At 41.8% G+C, this 20,323-nt stretch overlaps 1 protein-coding gene across 1 annotated transcript in view; it reads left to right on the top strand.

Annotated features, from left to right (window-relative positions):
- Window positions 1-20,323, top strand: part of exoc5 (exocyst complex component 5) — an 84,070-nt gene that overhangs the window by 6,822 nt on the left and 56,925 nt on the right. The window contains exons 2-3 of the mRNA XM_041214880.1: window positions 7,047-7,141; window positions 16,680-16,827. Of these exons, the coding sequence (XP_041070814.1) occupies window positions 7,047-7,141; window positions 16,680-16,827 (243 nt within the window). The remainder of the gene's footprint in view (window positions 1-7,046; window positions 7,142-16,679; window positions 16,828-20,323) is intronic.

The raw sequence follows: 20,323 nt of genomic DNA on the forward strand, positions 1-20,323 counted from the left end.
AGGCTGCTCAGAATTTTATGCACCTCAGTTAAATCTCTCCTCTGCTTCATTCCGTAGCCCATCCAATCTTTGCTCTTAGCTGAACGTCTCCAGTCCTGGCAATGTTCTCATGAATCTCCTCTGTACCCTTTCTAATGTGATCACATCCTGTAAGATGCCCAGAACTGTACACAGCACTCTAATTATGATCTATCTGGTGTCCTACACAGCTCTAACATAACTTCCCTGCTCTTACACTCTGTCTCGGCCACAAGGGAAGTATCTCATATGCCTTTTGAACCTCGTTATTTCCCTGCCCTACTATCTTTAGCATTCCATAAGTATGCATACTAAGGCCCCTCTGTTTTTCTACATTTTGGTGTCCTCCCATTTATCAAGGCGTTCCCTTGCCTTGTTTGCCACCTGTAAGTGCATTACCTCACACTGCTGTTGATTGAATTCTGCTTGGCACTTTTCTGCCCACCGGATCAGTCCATTAATATCTTCTAGTCTACAGCTTTCTTCCTATCAACCACAAGGCCAATTTTCATATCATCTGCCAACTTCTTAATCATGTCCCCTACATACAAGTCTAAATCATTAACCTATACCACAAACAGCAGGGGACTCAGTACTGAACCCTGCGGAATCACCTTAGAAACAGCCTTCCAGTTACAAAAACACGCGACGACCATTACCCTAGTTTCCTGCCACTGACCCAATTTTGGATACAACTTGCCACCTACCCTTGGATTCTGAGCTTTAATTTTTCTGACCAGTCTGCCATGTGGGACCTTTTCAAAAGCCTTTTTAAAATCCATGTAGACTACATCAAATGCGCTATCCTCATCAACCTCCTCAAAAAATTAGATCATGTTATCACCCAAGACTCTTAATGAATCCATGCTGTCTGCCTTGATAATCCATACCTTTCTAAAATATGTTTTATACTGTCAATTTTTTTTACAATAATTTGCCCACCACTGAAGTTAGGCTGACTTACCTGTAATTACTTGGGCTGCTCCTTCCTCCCTTTTTAAACAATGGAAAAGCTGCTAATGTTGTACCAGTCTTCAGGGCATCGTAGCTGTAGCCAGAGGAGGGCATCGTAGCTGTGGCCAGAGGATTGGAAAATGATGGTCAGAGCCTCTGCTATTTCTTCCCTTGCTTTTCTTGACCTGTGATACATTTCATCAGGGCCAGATCGTTTATCCACTTTCCTGGCTGCTGAATGATTAATATTTCCTCCCTCACTGTTTATCCCATCCAATATTTCATACTCAGCCATAACTTTAATATGTGAATTGCTCTCGCCCCATAGAGGAAGCAGACACAAAGTGTTCATTAATAACCAGACCCATCAAGACCCGTGTCTTGCGCCTTCACAGTCAAGTTACCTTGTTGGTTTCAAATTGGCCCTAATCTTTGTGTATTTATAAAACGTCTTTATGTTTCCCTTGATTTTTCTTGCCAGTATGTTTTCATGCTCTCTTTACTTCCCAATTTCACCCCTGCACTTTCTGGTTCTGCTTCTGCTTTAGTTGTGTTGGCGGCGCGGACTAATATCCATATTCTGCCAACATTTATATGGGTAGTGCTAGGTAACCAGGCAGGACCCGCTGATAATTTTTTCTTTATTTCATGGTATGTCTGCATCTCTGGCAAAGCCAGCATTTGTTACCCATCCTTAATTGCCCTTAAATTGAATGGCTTAGTAGGCTGTTGCAGAGGGCAGTTAAGAGTCAACCTTTTTGTTGTGGGTCTGGAGTCACAAGTAGGTTAGACCAGGTAAAACAAAAACAGAATTACCTGGAAGAACTCAGCAGGTCTGGCAGCATCGGCGTAGAAGAAAAAAGTTGACATTTCGAGTCCTCATGACCCTTCAACAGAACTGAGTGAAATTAGGAGAGGGGTGAAATATAAGCTGGATTAAGGTGGGGGGAGAGAAGGTGGGGGGGGGTGTGTGGTTGTAGGGACAAGCAAGCAGTGATAGGAGCAGATAATCAAAAGATGTCACAGACAAAAGAACAAAGAGGTGTTGAAGGTGGTAATATTATTTAAACGAATGTGCTAATTAAGAATGGATGGCAGGACACACAAGCTACAGCTCTAGTGGGGGTTGGGTGGAATAAGGCTAACTGGGCATAAAATGTATAGATTTAAAATAATGGAAATAGGTGGGAAAAGAAAAATCTATAAAAATTATTGGAAAAAACAAAAGGGAGGGGGAAGAAACAGAAATGGGGTGGGGATGGAGGAGAGAGTTCAAGATCTAAAGTTGTTGAATTCAATATTCAGTCCGGAAGGTTGTAAAGTGCCTAGTGGGAAGGTGAGGTGCTGTTCCTCCAGTTTGCGTGGGCTTCACTGGAACAATGCAGCAAGCCAAGGACAGACATGTGGGCAAGAGAACAGGGTGGAGTGTTAAAATGGCAAGCGACAGGGAGGTTTGGGGTCTTCCTTGCGGACAGACCGCAGGTGTTCTGCAAAGCGGTCGCCCAGTTTGCGTTTGGTCTCTCCAATGTAGAGGAGACCGCATTGGGAGCAAAGAATGCAACTAGGGAAGATGTGTTTGGTGGTGGCATCATGCTGGAGTTGGTGGAAATGGCGGAGGATGATCCTTTGAATGTGGAGGCTGGTGGGGTGATAAGTGAGGACAAGGGGGACCCTATCATGTTTCTGGGAGGGAGAAGAAGGCGTGAGGGCGGATGCGCGGGAGATATAGTCGACTACAGCTCCTCACACCCCGCTTCCTGTAAGGACTCCATCCCATTCTCTCAGTTCCTTCCCCTCCGTCGCATCTGTTCTGATGATGCTACCTTCAAAAACAGTTCCTCTGACATGTCCTCCTTCCTTAACCAAGGTTTTCCACCCACGGTCGTTGACCGGGTCCTCAACCGTGTCCGGCCCATCAATCCAGCATGATGCCGCCACCAAACACATCTTCCCTTCACCTCCCCTGGCGGCATTCCATAGGGATTGTTCCCTCTGCGACACCCTGGTCCACTCCTCTATCACCCCTACTCCTCAGCCCCCACCTATGGCACCTCCCCATGCAAACGCAAAAGATGCAGCACCTGCCCCTTCACTTCCCTGCTCCTCACCGTTCAAGGGCCCAAACATTCCTTTCAAATGAAGCAGCCTTTCACTTGCATTTCTCCCAACATAGTCTACTGCATTTGTTGCTCCCAATGCGGTCTCCTCTACATTGGAGAGACCAAACGCAAACTGGGCGACCGCTTTGCAGAACACCTGCGATCTGTCCGCAGGGAAGACCCAAACCTCCCTGTCGCTTGCCATTTTAACACTCCACCCTGCTCTCTTGCCCACGTCTGTCCTTGGCTTGCTGCCTTGTTCCAGTGAAGCCCAACGCAAATGGAGGAACAGCACCTCATCTTCCGACTAGGCACTTTACAGCCTTCCGGACTGAATATTGAATTCAACAACTTTAGATCTTGAACTCTCTCCTCCATCCCCACCCCATTTCTGTTTCTTCCCCCTCCCTTTTGTTTTTTCCAATAATTTATATAGATTTTTCGTTTCCCACCTATTTCCATTATTTTAAATCTATACCTTTTATGCCCGGTTAATCTTATTCCATCCCACCCCCACTAGAGCTGTACCTTGTATGTCCTGCCATCCATTCTTAATTAGCACATTCGTTTAAATAATATCACCACCTTCAACACCTCTTTGTTCTTTTGTCTGTGACATCTTTTGATTATCTGCTCCTATCACTGCTTGCTTGTCCCTACAACCACAGCCCCCCCCCCACCTTAAACCAGCTTATATTTCACCCCTCTCCTAATTTCACTCAGTTCTGTTGAAGGGTCATGAGGACTTGAAATGTCAACTTTTTTCTTCTCCGCCGATGCTGCCAGACCTGCTGAATTTTTCCAGGTAATTCTGTTTTTGTTTTGGATTTCCAGCATCTGCAGATTTTTGTTTTTATTTTTAGACCAAGTAAAGATGGCAGATTTCCATCTCTAAAGGACCTTAGTGAACCAAATGGGCTTTTATGATGATCAGTGATAGTTTTGTGATTACTCAGACTAGCTTTCAATTCCAGATTTTATTAATTGAATTTAAATTCCACCATGGTGGAATTTGAGCCAATATTCCCAGAGCATTAGCCTGGGCCTCTGGCTTACTAGTCCAGCGACACTACCACTACACCACCATCTCCCCATGGAAAAACATATAAATGGAAATAATCTAAAGATGGGTCTTGTAGATTTCAAGTGATGGGCTGTGAGTATTTCCTTTGGCATCTTGTTCCAAAGCGGGATTGTCCTTGGGAAGAAAGATTGTCTTGGAACCAAATGGTCATTATATTTTATGTGGATGGTTACCTCATAGTTTGTTATTGCTGGGGACCACCAGGTACTTGTTACTGTGAATTCCCAGTTGTCCATTCCATGTTTTATAGAACATGATTAGTCTACTTTTCTCCCTCCTTTTCTGTAGTGATTCCCATTTCAAATCTTTGTTTGAGGATGTGACACTGGTGTATTTCCCTACTGATTTGTCAGAATTGTCCAGGATGTCTTTGGATCTGTACTGCTCTTGGCTTTCTGAAATATTGGGCTCTTGGCATCTGACAAAAGCTTCTGTTTTTACCTTACCTTACTCTAAGATCTCCTACATCCAGTTGGTCGGTGTGTGTTTGGTATTAGGATTTGGTATTTGGATCAAGATTTTGGAGTCTCACCCCTTTTTCTTATTGGGAACAGATTTATTTCCAAATCATCTTTATTTCCTCCTCCCACTGCTCTTACACTGATTCACCTCCAAGTAGCTGTTTCCAGTCCACTTTTGCCAAATCATATCTCAGCTTCGTAAAATTGGCCTTTCTCCAATTTAAAACCTTACTTTTGGTCTGTCTTTATTGTTTTTCCATAGCCATTTTAAATCTAACTGCATTATGATTGCTGCCACTGAAATACAATCCGGTTGATATCCCTTCCACTTGTCCTACTTCATTCCTTAAAACCAAGTTGAAAACTGTCCCTCTCTTGTTGGGTTTGCCATGTACTGGCAAAAAAAGTTTTCCTCTGCATGTACTGAATTTTTCCCCAGGATAATTGAAATCTCCGACTGTTACTGCCCTATTGTCTCTGCACTTCTCAGCAATTTGCCTACACGTTTGCTATTCTAACTTTGACTGTTTGGGGGTCTGTAGTATGATTGCCCCTATGATTTAATGTTGAGGTCTATTCCACCAATCCATTAGTAGCCATGTAATTTCTAGGTGAAGTATCAGATCAAAATGACTTACAACTCTTTCCACCATCATGAGAAGGACTGCAGTGGTTTACGGGCATGGCTTAACAGCAGCTTCTCAGGTCGACGAGATGAGCAATAAATGTGTTCTTGCCAGCATGGCTCACATCCTAAGAAATTTCAAAAATTGAATGACACGTAGGTGAAAGAGGCAGTGGTTCCGCACTAGCTATCTTCCAAAAACTGACACCAGGTTGATAGTATAAAGTGATCATGAGATAAGTTAGACCTCCATTTACTGTCTTATGCCACTAACTCTTTCTAAGTACTACATTGGCGCACAAATCTAGGTTATCTGCTCAAGTACTAGCAAGTGGCATGAACTAAACCTTACTAGGGTAAGCCACGCTGACACCCAAAAGGCAAGCAGGCTAATTTCTAATAGTTCTGAAATTTTTTACAGTTTGTCCCTCTATGAATTTAATTGCAGCTTTAGGGGAAGGAATTGTTGCTGTGAAATTATGTCACATATACTGGGCTTGTTACTTTGAGGTTCTGTTGAAATAGGGATAAAATTCATAGTTGTGTGCAACTGCCAAAAAAAAATCAATTGCCCGGTTTTAGCTCTCACCTGCATAAACAGACAAACAGAAAATGCTGGAAATGTTCAGTTCAGACTGTATCTGTGGCGAGAAACAGTATTAACATTTCAGGTTGATGACCTATCATCAGAACTGGAGCAAATTAGTGTTGTGACAGGATCAAAGCAAGTACACAGAAAAAGGGGGGAGATGGGCAAGAGCTATTACCTTCATTGGAGGTGCATGTTTTACATTAGTTTTTATGGTCCAGGGTAGCCCTGCAGAAAATTCTAGCTGAAGTTCCGGTCATCCAAATTGGCCTCAAGTGCAGTAAGTTTTGGTGTAATCTGTGTGTAAGGTCCACAAAATTTGGGCCAGAGTTCTAAGTGTCAACTTTCAATAAAGTTATAAACGTTTATTTTATGTAAGTAATGCAGTGACTCATTCGGATTCAGCAACATTAGCATAAAGACTTTGGTTGGAAATCGCATTGTGCATTGCTGTTCATGGTTCTGTTTTCCTTTCATTTGTTTGTAGTTTAAACTTGAATGAAAGTACCAAATAACCTATGTGTACAAAATAATTATGCATGTACTTTGGTTAAATGATACATGTGCAGCATCTATTGTTATGCTGAATTAGTATAATGCTTGTTTGAAAAGGACCCAAATAATTTATCTAAGATCATGAGAGCAGACATTTTCACCTGCACAAAAGATTTATTGTATAGAAAGTAACTTGCTCTTGCTTACAAACGTTGAGTTAACTAATGCATATGTGTTTATGTTAGCTCTGGAATTTAATCTCTAAACCTGTTAGCACCTCAATCTCTCATTACTCCTTTAAAATGGTCATTCTCCTAATGTCTCTATGTGGCTTGGGGTCACATTTTGTTCTAATAACACTCTGTGAAGCACCTTGGGACATTTTACTACATGAAAGGTGCTACATTAAAGGCACTATATAAATGCAAGTTACTGGTGTATGAAAAGGATTTATTCACTGATGGCTATTCAGGTAACTTCTTTTGTTAACTTGATAACTTACTTTTCATTAATGCAATATTATGGCTAATGTATCAATGTATGCCTATTGTATACTGGAAAATCTCCGAATGCTTTGCCCCAAGACTTTATTGGGTCTACTCTTGAATTATCCTAATTAGCTTTGCCATAATTCTTTTATTAATGCATATAAAATGTGCTTGACACATCAAACAAACATTTGTAGTGGTTGATGTTACATAGATTTTTATTTTGTTAACAGGAACCTTTCGATGTTGATGAGTACATTGAACGTCTGGCATGGAGGACACCAGGTGGAGGTTCCAAAGGTGGATCAGAAGCCTTTGATCCAAAAAGGTGCACCATTTTAATGAAAGTTTTTAGTCCAACTTTTAAGCTGTTGAAGGAATGGTGTACTTTGTGTAGTATAGTTTAAGAGAAATAGAGAAGTCTGTAACGTTCTAGTCAAGTGGATTTTTTTGTTCCTGTTGAATGAAGAACTAGCTTTAGTTTATGTACAGTGGAATATTTGACACCGTAGTGCTTCTGGTATCATTGGTTGCCATCTGGTAGTCAAAGTTGTGTATATAAGATGCATTCTTGGTGGGTAGTGTTTTTAATTATTATTTTTGTACGGCTGATCCCCAGCTTACAAGGCAACCATCGAGGTTCCTCACTTAATGATTGCTGATTGAGTTACATGTATAAGTTATGTGCAATTTTAAAATTGTCTCAGAAGAGACCCTCCCTTTTGGGTGGTAACACGCAAAATGGTGAGATGAGAGTGACTGCTCTTGACATCAAGGAGCCCTAGCAAAACTGGAGTCAGTGGGAGTTGGGGAAAATTCTCTGCTGTTTGGAGTCATACATATCACAAAGGAAGATGGTTGTGGTTGTTGGTCAGTCATCTCAGCTCCAGGACATCACTGCAGGAGCTGCTCGGGGGTAATGTCCTCAGCCTAATCATCTTAAGCTGCTTCATCAATGACCTTCCTTCCGTCATAAGGTCGGAAGTGGGCATGTTCGCACAGTGTTCAGTGCCATTCATGCCACCTCGGATGCTGAAACAGTCCATGTTCAAATGTAGCAAGACCTGGACAATATTCAGGCTTGGGCTGACAAGTGGCAAGTAACATTTGTGCCACACAAGTGTCAGGCAATAACCATCTCCAACAAGAGAGATTCCAGTCATCGCCCTTTGATGTTCAGTGGCATTACCATCACAGAATCCCCCACTAGCAACATCCTGGGTGTTTTCATTGACCAGGAGCTGAACTGGACTAGCCATATAAATACTGCGGCTGCAAGATCTGGTCAGAGGCTAGGAATTGTGTGACGAGTAACTCACCTCCTGACTCCCCAAAGCCTGTCCACCTTCTACGAGGCACAAGTCAGGAGTGTGATGGAATACTCCCCACTTGCCTGGATGAGTGCAGCTCCCACAACTCTCAGAAGCTTGACACCGTCCAGGAAAAAGCAGCCTGCTTGATTAGCACCACATTCACTTTCTCCACTGCTACTGACGCACAGTAGCAGCAGTGTGTACTATCTACAAGATCCACTGCAGGAAATCACCAAGGCTCCTTCAACAACACCCTCCTCTTAACTTATGTCCCCTCCTTTGGTCATCAGCAAATTTGGAGTTACTACATTTGATCCCCACATCCAAATCATTTATGTAGATTGTGGACCTATCATGGATCCTTGTGCTACTCTACCAGTACCAGCCTGCCATCCTGAGAAGGACCTATTTATTCCTACTGTTTTCACCAATTCTCATTCCATACCAGAATATTATTCCCAATCTCATATACTCTAATTTTGTTTGCTAACCACCTGTGTGGGACCTTATCAAAAGTCTTCTGAAAATCCAAATACACCACTTTCACTGCTTCTCAATCAATGCTACAAGTGACATCCTAAAAAAGAACTTAACAGGTTTGTCAAATATGATTTCCCTTTCATAAATCCATATTGACTCTGCCCAGTCATATCATTATTTTCTAAGTGTCTGGGATCACATCTCTTTTTATAGATACTAACATTTTCCCAACTACTGGCATCAAATTAACGGTCTGTTTTCTCTCTCCCTCTCTTCTTAAATAGTGGGGTTACATTTGCTACTTTCCAGTCTGCAGGAATCTTTCCAGATTTTATAGAATTTTGAAAGATAACCACCAGTGCATCCACTGTCTCCATCCACCTCCTTCTACACTCTGATTTGGCTTATCAGGTCCAGAGGATTTCTCAACCTTCAATCCAATTAATTTTCGAGTACTACCTCTTTATTATTGCTAATTTCTTTCCGTTCCTCATTTTCACAAGCCCCTTACTTCCCTTGTATTTCTGGGAGATTTTCTGTATCTTCCTCCGTAAAGATAGACATAAAGTAATTATTTAGTTTCTCTGCCACTTCCCTATTCTCCATTATAAATTTTCCTGTCTCTGCTTGTAATGGAGCCATATCTGCCCTTGCTAATCTTCCCTTTTTCACATACTAAAGCTTTTACAGTCTGTCCTTATGTTTCTCACTAGCTTGCATTCATATTCTCTTTTCCTTTTCTTTATCAGTTTCTTGGTTCTCCTTTGTTAGATTCTAAATTGATCCCAATCCTGGGGCTTACCACTTTTTCTGACAATCTTATAAACCACTTCCTTTGATTTAATGTAATCTTTAACTTGTTAGTTACGGCTGATTCACCTTTCCTGTTGTGTTTTCGTGTCTTATGTATGTATATTTGTTGCTTACCACGTAATATTACTTTAAACACTAGCCATTGCCTGTCTACTGTCAAATTTTTTTAGTGTATTTTCCTAATCCACCATAGCCAACTTGCCCCTCATTCCTTCATAGTTTCGTTTGTTGAGATTTAAGACTCTAGTTTCAGAATGAACTACATCACTTTCAAACTTAATGTAAAATTCTATCATATTGTGGTCACTATTTCCTAATGGCTCTTTTATAAAAAGTTTATTGATTAGCCCTTTCTCATTACATAATATTAAATCTAAAATAGCCCGATCCCTAGTTGGTTCTTCAATGTACTGATCCAGATCCATCTCGTGTACACAACAGGAATTCATCCTCCACAGCATTAGTGCTAATTAGATTTACCCATAGGTAAATACATCTGTATGTAAATTGAGTTTGCCCATTATTAGTGTATTATCCATGTTACATGCAGCTCTAATTTTCTGATTTATATTGTGCCCAACGTAATCACTTACTGTTTCTTAGCTCCACCCAAACTGATTCTACATTTTGATCCTTCGATCTAAGATCCCCTCTCGTTAATATACCGATCTCGTCCTTTATCAACAGCACTATTCTTCCTCATTTTCCTTTTTGCTTATCCTTTCAAATTTCCGAATCTCCATGAATATTCAGTTCCCAGTCTTGGTCACCGTTTCTGTAGTGGAATTAACACATAACCATTTACTCCAATTGTACCTTCAAATTATCTACCTTGTTGTGAATGCTACATGCATTCAGATAGAGTGCCCTTAACTTTGACTTTTTAACATTATTCTGCATTTTGATCCTACTTGATGCTTGCCTTCACTTCATCTGTCTTTTAATTTTGCTCACTACTTTTCTGCTTCCTGTTACTAGTTTTGCTTGCCTCCAATCTGAGCTTCCTCTCAGGTTTCCATCCCCCTTTCCAATCTGGTCCCCAACAGCACGAGCAAATCTCCATGAGGATGTGGGTACTGGTCCTGCTAAGGTGTAACTGCCCATCTGATACAGATCCCACCTACCCCAGATCTTATCCCAATGCCTCAGAAATCTGATGCAATCATCCTACACCAATTCTCCAGCCACATGTTCAATTGCTCAAATCTCCTATTCCTGTGCTCACTAGCACGTAGCACTGGGAGTAATCCTGAGATTACTGCTCTTGAGGTCGTGCTTTTTAATTTCCTTCCTAACTCCCTAAATTTTGCTTTCAGTACCTCATCCCTCTTACCTATATTGTTGGTACCTTTGTGCATCATGACCTCTGGCTGTTCACCCTCCCCCAGAAGAATGTATGCAGGCCCATCATGGCATCCTTGATCTTGGCACCAGGAAGGCAACATACCATCCTGGAGCCATGTCTACAGCTGCTGAAATGCCTGTCTGTTCCCCTAACTAATGAATTCCCTATCACTATTGCTCGTCCACTCTTCTTTCTCCCCTCCTGTACAGCTGAGCCACCCATGGTGCTATGGATTTGGTTCTTGCTGCACTCCTCAGAGGAACCATCACCCTCACCAATATCCAAAGTGGAAAACGATTTAGTGAGTGAGATTGACTCAAGGGACTCCTGCGCCACCTGCATGGTTCTCTTAGACTGCCTGGTGGTCACCCATTCCTTCTCTGCCTGCATGCTCCTAGCTTGCAGTGTGACCACCTCCCTATGCGTGCTATTCACATAGTCTTCAGCCTCGCAGATGCACCACATTGACTCCAGCTGCTTATCGAGCTCTGAAACCCGGAGCTCAAGCTTCTGCAGCCGGTGACATTTCCTGCAGATGTGTTTGTCCAGGTCACATAAGACCATAGGACGTAGGAGCAGAAATAGGCCATTCGGCCCATCGAGTCTGCTCTGCCATTCAATGAAATCATGGCTGATTTGATAATCCTCCACTTTCCTGCCTTTTCCCCATAACCCTTGATTTTCTTACTGATTAAAAATCCATCTCTCTCCACCTTGAATATACCTATTTTTGTATTGTCTGCAAATTTGGCGATAGCACATCATGTACTGGACTCCCCACAACCGAGGTGGTGTATCCACGACGTCCCACATGTACAGGATGCACATGCTTGAGTTACCCTATTTTAACAGTACAAACTATTTATTATAAGTAGAGTAACTTACCAGTTACTCACCAGTCGACTTCTTCCCCTGTACTGAATTGAGAGCCAAATACTGGAGGCTGGAAAAGATAGAAAAAGAAAGAAGCACCTCCTTCCCCTCTTCACCAAGTCCCCACGCTACCAAATTCCCAGCTGTTCACAGTCCAAGCCGCACTCCATTTCTAGCTTTGGTTAATAAGTTAACAATTACTCACTTGAGTTTCATTAAAAAACTAAGACTATTCTGCCTAACTGTATTACAATCTTTGGGTGGACAGGGCTAGGAGTATGATTAAAAACTTTAAGTTCATATAAGCATTTTATTGAAATGTTTAGTTAAATGGACTTTATACTGTGATTTACAAGAAAACTCTAGCACCTCTATTTCATGCAGCCTGTTTAACATGCACAATTTTTGACATTAAGCTACATGAGTCGTGTCTGTATGTACATATATATATATATATATATATATATCTTGGAGCCATCTACAAAATCTGAGTGACAAAAACATTGTTTAATGACAGAAAAACTGTTGTCAAAAGGGCTTTTGTCTCATAACAATAACCTGCACATACTTTGACTTCTATTCTTGCCAACCTAAAAGGGACCATCTCGCAACACTAATGATTTCATATCATGAGACATTGGTCTTCCACTGACTATGAAGCCTATGTCTTAAGTAGGTTTTCTCAATGTATCAGTGCATATTTGGCCACAAAGTATGCTATATTTTTTGTGTCCTTACATGCCCTCCATTTATTGCTATTATTATCAATTTCTTTTGACAAAGGCTTTCAAAAAGTGTAATCTCTTATTGAGTAGCAAGAACAGTTATACAAGGGACATTTAGACATCATTGTTAATGCTTATTTACTGGCCTATTCTCTTGGGAAGATGTAAATCTTCCATGATCAATGCTGCAGGAAAAAAGCATGAAGATGCAGTTTGCTGTGATGCATGTTTGCAAAGGATGACCTTTAAAGAGTCCATCTCATCAGTGATTAAAATGCTTTTAAAATGCATAGATTTTCTCAGTGTCTCCAGTTCTTTGCTCAACTTTGTGTGTGTGGGGCTCTCTAAGCAAACTACTGCCATGTAGCTTTTGTCCAAGATGTTTAGTCTACTGAAAGGGACTATAAAGTTTTTGGACTTCTCTTGTGTTGAAACAGTTAGTATCTTCTGTAAGTCTGCTTATTGTAATTGAAGTGTCCTTGTGCCCTCCTGGTCTTTTTACATTTCAGGGTTTCTTTTACTCGTCTTACTATAGGTACATTTTCGATTTGTCTTTCAGACTACTTTCATAGGTGAATTCTCGCTCAGTACATCCCAATAACACTACCAACTTTTAAATAAAATTTATGGTGTGCTCAGATGATGAAAAGAGAAACCTTTCCAATTATGTCAGCTGCTTTTCTTTTCTTTATTCTTTCATGGGATGTGGGTAATGCCGGCAAGGCTAGCATTTGTTGCCCATCTCTAATTGCCCTTGAATTGCATGTCTTGCTATGCCATTTCAGAAGGCAGTTCAGAGTCAACCACATTGCTGTGGATCTGGAGTCACATGTAGGCCAGACCAGGCAAGGATGGCAGATTTCCTTCCCTGAAGGACTTTAGTGAACCAGATTTTATGACAGTTTCGTGATTAGCTTTATATTCCAGTTTTATTAATTGAATTTAAATTCTACCAACTGCTATGGTGGGATTTGAACCTATGTCCCCAGAGCGTTGGCCTGGGCCTCTGGATTATTAGTCTAACGACATTACCACTGCACCCCCAAATTGTTGATCGAATCCTGTGCCTTCAAGGGGTCCTTGTTGCCTTTCTAAGCTAGCAAAATTACACCATAGTAGAACTTATCTTTAGTTTGATCTGCCAAACAATTTTAAGGATCAGTACAATACATGAATATTATTAGCTAGCTCACTCTTCCACAGCACTTTTTAAGTGTAACAGATTTTTTTGTTGCACCAAACTAAGTAGATTATAATTTCAATATAAACTACATTGTACAATTTTTTATATTTTCAATTGTGGAAGTTATCTGGCTAAACTAAATCTCTGGGAGACTTCAGGTAGGTTCACTGAGGAGGCTACATGTAGGTTCACTGAATTGAATTGCCAATTAAATGCAGTTGAATAAATCTGTTTTAAGCATACCTGTGATCTTTTGCCCCCTCAAAGGCCAGAATAGTTAGGCTAGTACCTTGGCAAGCAGTATCTGAAATAGGTAGAGGAGAGAAGAAACAATGCTCTTTGTGTTTGCATGACAGAGTAATTGAGGAAGGTTTCATCTAGTTCGATCAATATTTATGCTGGGGAGGGGGTGGGTTGCAAAGGAGAGAATTCCTTTTGTACAGATGGCAAATTCCAATGTACGTGTACATTGAGGATCTAAAGGACGTCTTGATCAGAGTAAGGAGTCTCTTTCTTGTGCAAAACATCTTGTTAGAGGGCATACCTTCTATTTTAGTGTGGTTGAGTATAACCAAGAGTTGACTTGGTTCACTTGTTGGACATTCTGTGGCCAGGGCTAACAAAATTGAGATGGGGATAATCTTGCCTGGGCCTGTACTATAGTAATAATAGAGGAGAGCTGAGAACATTGACATGAACTGTTCATATGGAATGTGAATGTGGGCCTGTAATCTACTTCCTAAATTTGTCACCAAAGCCCATTCTTTCCTGAAGAGGAATTTCTAGTTGTTTTTGTTAAATTTCTATTCTGCAGCCAAGGAGAATACCAAGGTAGGTGTTATTACTGTGACATTGAATAACCACCTGGCTGTCCTTCAAGAGATGGCTTGTTTGGACTGTGTGGCCAAGCCTGCAAATTAATGCATGTGCACTGGAAGCTAAGATTCTGGCCAGCATTTTATAGTTTATTGAGGAGAAATATAGTTCTGTGTGATGAATACTATAGCTTCTACTCTCTCCACCTTTCTTTCCGTATTCCTCTTGTTTGTACCCCTGGGGTAAATTGGGTGCTTTGCAGTGAGGTAGAGCTGTTGATTTCATTGACAAAAAATCTGAACTCAAGCGGTGAGGTGAGAATGACTGCCCTTGACATCAAGGCAGTGTTTGACTGAGTGCGACATCAAGGAGCCCTAGCAAAGCTGGAATCTATGGGAATCAGGGTGCCAACTCTCCTGGTTGGGGTCATGTCTAGTACAAAGGAAGATGGTTTTGGTTGTTGGTCAATCATTTCAGCTCCAGGACATCACTGCAGGAGTTCCTTAGGATAGTGTCTTAGGCCCTACTATCTTCAGCTGCTTCATCAATGACCTTCTCTCCATCATAAGGTCAGAAGTGAGGATGTTCACTGATGATTGGCACTGAACATTGTACATTCACAACTTCTCAGATAGTGAAATAGTCTGTTTTTGTATGCAGCAAGATCTGGACAATGTCCAGGCTTGGGTTGACAGGTGGCAGGTAACATTCTCGTTGCACGAGTGCCAAGTAGTGATCATCCCCAGCAAGAGAGAGTCCAACCATCCCCCCTTGACATTCAATGACATTACCATCATTGAATCCCCACTATCAACATCCTGGGGTATCATTGACCAGAAATTGAACTGGACTAGCCATATAAATACTGTGTTTACAAGAAAAGGTCAGATGCTGGGAATTTTGTGGTGCGAAACTCACTTCCTGTTTCTCCAAAGCCTGTCCACCATCTACAAGGCACAAGTCAGGAGTGTGATGGAATACTCTCCATTTGCCTGGGTGAGTGCAGCTCAAACACCATTCAAGAAGTTCAACTCCATCCAGGACAGCAGCCTGCATGATCAAACACCATCTAGTAACTTAAACATTCACTTCCTCCACCACCGATGCACAGTAGTAGCAGTGTGTACAATATACAAGATGTACTGCAACAACTTACCAAGCCTCCTTCAACAGCACCTTCCAAACCCACAACCTCTGCCACCTAGAAGGACAAGGGCAGAAGATACATGGGAATACCATCGACTGCAAATTCCCCTCTGAGCTATACACTTGGAAATATATCGCCGTCCCTTCACTGTCTCTGGATCAAAATCCTGAAACCCACCCCCTAAGAGCACTGTGGGTGTACCTACACCACATGGACTGCAGCGACTCAAGAAGGTGGCTCACCACCACCTTGAGGGCCATTATTGATGGGCAGCCTTGACTGTGATGCCCATATCTCAGAAAGAATAAGAAAAAGTCTTCCCACATGTCTATAAAGATGTGCACTGCTGTGAATCAGTGTACATGGTGGGCTGCCTCTTGTGAGCTGTCTCGAATGCCAAATCCACACACTTATCTATGGCTGGGAGATACCAGAGAATGCTCTGGATGAAGGGTATAGACGTTTTCCCAGGGCTGCAGCATATGTATGTTAGAGACATCATTTTCTAGATCTTTTCTAGGCCCCATTGTAGTAGGATAGTAACTGAACTGTGCTCCTGCAAACTGAGAATGACAACTCACTTTAGTATCTGCACAGGTGTTCCTACTGGGTAGCCCATTGATCATTACATTTGTGTTTTGAATGGCTACTGCAGTACTGTGGACTTTCTGCTTTTTCTTTCCAATCCCTCATCTTCCCAAAGTGAGATTAATAAGGTTTAATCTATCTGTCCTTAGAAACATATTTCACTGGGTGACTCAATGTATTGAAGGTGGACAGTGTCAGAAGTTCAAGGAGAAAATAAGGGAAATGGTCTAAGGGATAGGGGAATTTGGAATGCAGTTTGGAGAGCATTAAATAATTAGGATTTTTAAAGGAGAAATGATCAGGTTGCAGCGGGGGAATGTGGTGGCAGGATCTAGGATTTGGTGATATTGACTGATCTGCCAATTCTCTTGTATAGTTGGGGCAGGTCATGGATAGTGTTGCCAGGCAGGACAGTTTCAGTGGGGGACACAGTTTTGCCACCCCTGAGCCAACTTTTAGCCAAGGCTATGATGTTGATGCATTTGTCCACAACAAGGTTATAAAGATGTGGAGAGGGGCAGTGATTGTTGATTTGGTGGTGTGAAACTGGTATTTAAACATATTGGATGATTTTATACAACAGGCTTTTGGAAGAATTCATGAATCATATTGAGGAGCTGAAGATGCTTGATGAACGTATCCAAAGGAGGGTGGAGAAACTGGAACAGCAGTGCCAGAAAGAAGCTAAGGAGTTTGCTAAAAAGGTTCAAGAATTACAGAAGAGCAATCAGGTCAGTAGAGTATCTCCGGAGTATTGTGTTGAATTAAAAATGCTGTATTTTCAGGTACACTGCATTTAAACCAAGCAGACTGTTAGAGGTTTAGATTTCAAAACTTGTACTTCGCACATAAGACTGCTGTAAATGTACCTGAAACAGAATAGGTAATGCTAATGCAGTCAAAATATTGTAATTATTTGTCGAATGTAGCAATATTTGCCACCAACAACAAAAGTTGGTATAGAGCAATACTTTGTTTTAAATTCTTCTTGCTTATTGAACTTGTGTAATAAAGAAGTTGTAAGCAGTATTGTTTTCATTATAACTCTACTTGTTACAGTCACTTGTTCTAGTTTTGGTGGGCTGTTTTCCCAAGTGCCTAAAGTAATTGCCAAAGCTTATTTCTGCCTACAATTTCAACCCCCACACCTTCAATTCATATGAGATATCTGCTTTCTGACGCCATTGCTGTCAATGTAGATGATGGTAACAAAAGCACAGCAGGAAGCAATAATCATAAAATATTTGACAAGTTGGAAAGATTCTTGTAAATGGTTCCAATGTATATTAAATGCCAGGGAACAGCTGGAAAGGTGCAAAGCTTGCAATGAGCAGCAGCCGGTCAGAAGTTGAAGAGAATGTTATATTTCCATTATTAGAGCTAATCTGAAAAAATGATATCTGGACATGGGAGGGCAACTGACTCCACTCTAACTCTATCTTAAAAGTTTTAAAAAGAAATCAGTTGGCATAACAGGCTGCAGCTGAGATAGATTGACATCCTTCCATTTGTGAGAGATGATGTGAATGCAGCCTCAGAACTTTAGCAAGGTCAAATGAGATCATCACTTCTTTTGATGACTGAACGAGCTGATTCTGGAAAGGCAAAGTCTGCCACAAGTGCCACATGTGAAGTTGTCCCCTGCCGGTGCTGGGTGGTGATCTCTGCTGACAGCTTGTTTGCTGGGGTCTGTTTTGGAGCTTCTAAAGCCGCATGTAGTCATCGTGGTGAATACCTGCCCACAGCTGGTGTTGCCATTTGCATCAGTTGTCAGCTAGAGTTTCCTATTTTTCATGGTTAATGCTGAGGACTTTCATGTTTCTTTTGCGAGCATCCTTGAATCAGAGCTTTGGACTCCCTGCTGGTCTCTTGGCACAGGCTACCTTCCGTATAGCTTAGCCTTGGTTGCAGCCAGCAAAGCCTCCTTTACTTAATTAGTGCTAGTATTCTTGGCATGTTTGCCCCAGAAAGGACTGCATCATTGGTGAAGTTGTCTTTCCATGTGATGCCAAGGAGGGATTGTGAAAACTGGAGGTGGAGTTATTGAGCATTTTTACTTGGTGGATGTAAGTTGTCTAGGGTTCACTGCCATATAGCAATGTGCTGAGGATACAGGCCTTGTAGTTAAGCATCTTGGTCCTGCGGGTCCGGTTTGTTTTTCATGCCTGTTTTGTTAACCAAAGTTGGTGGCTGCCTTTCTAAGAGGTTGTCTGTCACCATAGATCCAAGGTAGCAGAATTTGTTTACTGCTTCCAGTAGTGTGTTTTTTTTAAGTCTGATCACAGGTGGAGACATGAGACCCTGTCCATAACTACAGTTTTCTTGACACTGATGGTGAGGAAGAATGAGGTCACATGATCCATGAGCTTTTAGAGCTGATATTGTGTCTGGGCAGTTAATGCAGCATCATCAGCATACAAAAGATCTCTGATCAGGACATTCTGCACTTCATTTTGTCTTTCGATCTTGGTGCTCCCTGTGAGATCCACAAAAGCAAGGTAGAGTGGTGTTTGCAGCCTCCGCACTTCTCTTGAAGCTTACAGAAGGACAAGATTATGTCTACCATGGATCTGCCTGCTCTGAAGCCACATTGTGGTGCTATGTGACAGATGACTGAGTCTGGGTTGCTGTGGTAACATGCACTTTTTACATCTGCATTGTAGTCTGGAGCTTTGCAGTGATGGTAAAGACTCCAACTTTTGTTCCATCACATGGTTGATCAGGAATCTCTCTCATTCTTGCTGCCTGACATTGATTGGAAGGATTTGAAGGATGATACTCGACTTGTTTGGTTGTGTTATGAACACACTTTCCTTGGCCATCAACTCCTGTGGTGAACTTCTGGCTCAGAGCCGGATGCTAACCACTGTGTCACAAGATGCCCCAAACTGCATTGTACTTCCAGGTATTATCTGTTGGCTAGTCGATAGAGTCTTATTAGAATAACTCTGGCAAAGGCCTTCTCAGTGACGCTGAAAGTAGATGCCCTGGTAGTTGTTGCAATCCCCTCAGTTACTTTTGTTCTTGTGTATTGTGATCATTGTTTTGTGTCATGCATACATTGTGGGGCAGAGCCTTCTGTCCAGCAGAGGAGGAGATCGTAGAGGTATGGCAACTTGGGGCTTTCCATATTGGAGTAGCTCAGCTGGTGCTTTCCTTGCTGCTGGAGAGTCAGTGGTCTTTTCAAGCTTAAGTAATGAGGGTTCTGCATCAAGCTCATACATGACAGCAGCTACAGAAAATCATTAAGCACAGGCAGAGATATCTGTTTCATGTTAGTATAAGTCAGAGTAGTGCTCTATCCAACGGGCCATTTGCTTGTTTCTGTCAGTGAGTACTTACTCCCCCATGTGGACTCCAAAGGAGCAACTTTGGTGATGGGGCCAAATACTCTTTTGATCCTGTCATGCATAGCACAAAGGTTATCATTGTCGCAGTTTGTGTTTCTTTGCATAGATTGAGCCAGCACTTGTTGGCATTGTACCTTGCTGTCTTCTGCATAGCTGCCTTGGCTAGCATGAGATATATCTGATATTTCCGGGATTTCTGCTGTGGTATGAGTGGGCAAGTCTCAACTGTCCTGTAGCTCCTTATGATATTGTTGATTCTGCCTTCCAATTGTTCTTTTCACACTGTATTGTTGATATTCTGGAAGTGGAGTGTGATAAGCATGGAGATTTCAGTGATTCATATTCTCCAGTCTTCCAGCATTTAAGAAGACCATAAGACGTAGGAGCAGAAGTGGGCCATTTGGCCTATTGAGTCTGCTCCGCCATTGAATGGTTGATAATCCTCAACTCCACTTTCCTGCCTCTTCCCCATAATCCTCATTCCCTTACTGATTAAAAATCTGTCTATCTCAGCCTTGAACATATTTGACAACCCAGCCTCTACAGCCTTCTGCAGTAAAGAATTCCACAGATTGACTACCCTATGAGAGAAGAAATTCCTCCTCCTCTTCTCTGTCTTAAATCGGTGACCCCTTACTCTGAGATTATGCCTTCCGGTCCTAGACTCCCCCACAAAGGGAAACAACCTCTCAGCATCTACCCTGTCAAGCCCGCTAAGAATCTTATATGTTTCAATAAGGTCGCTTTTTACTCTTCTAAACTTCAATGAGTTCAGGCTCAACCGACTCAACCTCTCCTCATAAGAAAATCCCTCCACCCCTGGGATCAACCTAGTGAACCTTCTCTGGACTGCTTCCAATGCCAGTATATCTTTCCT

Source organism: Carcharodon carcharias, chromosome 20 (genome assembly GCF_017639515.1).
Source record: "Carcharodon carcharias isolate sCarCar2 chromosome 20, sCarCar2.pri, whole genome shotgun sequence".
In the NCBI taxonomy this organism is placed as follows: domain Eukaryota; kingdom Metazoa; phylum Chordata; class Chondrichthyes; order Lamniformes; family Lamnidae; genus Carcharodon; species Carcharodon carcharias.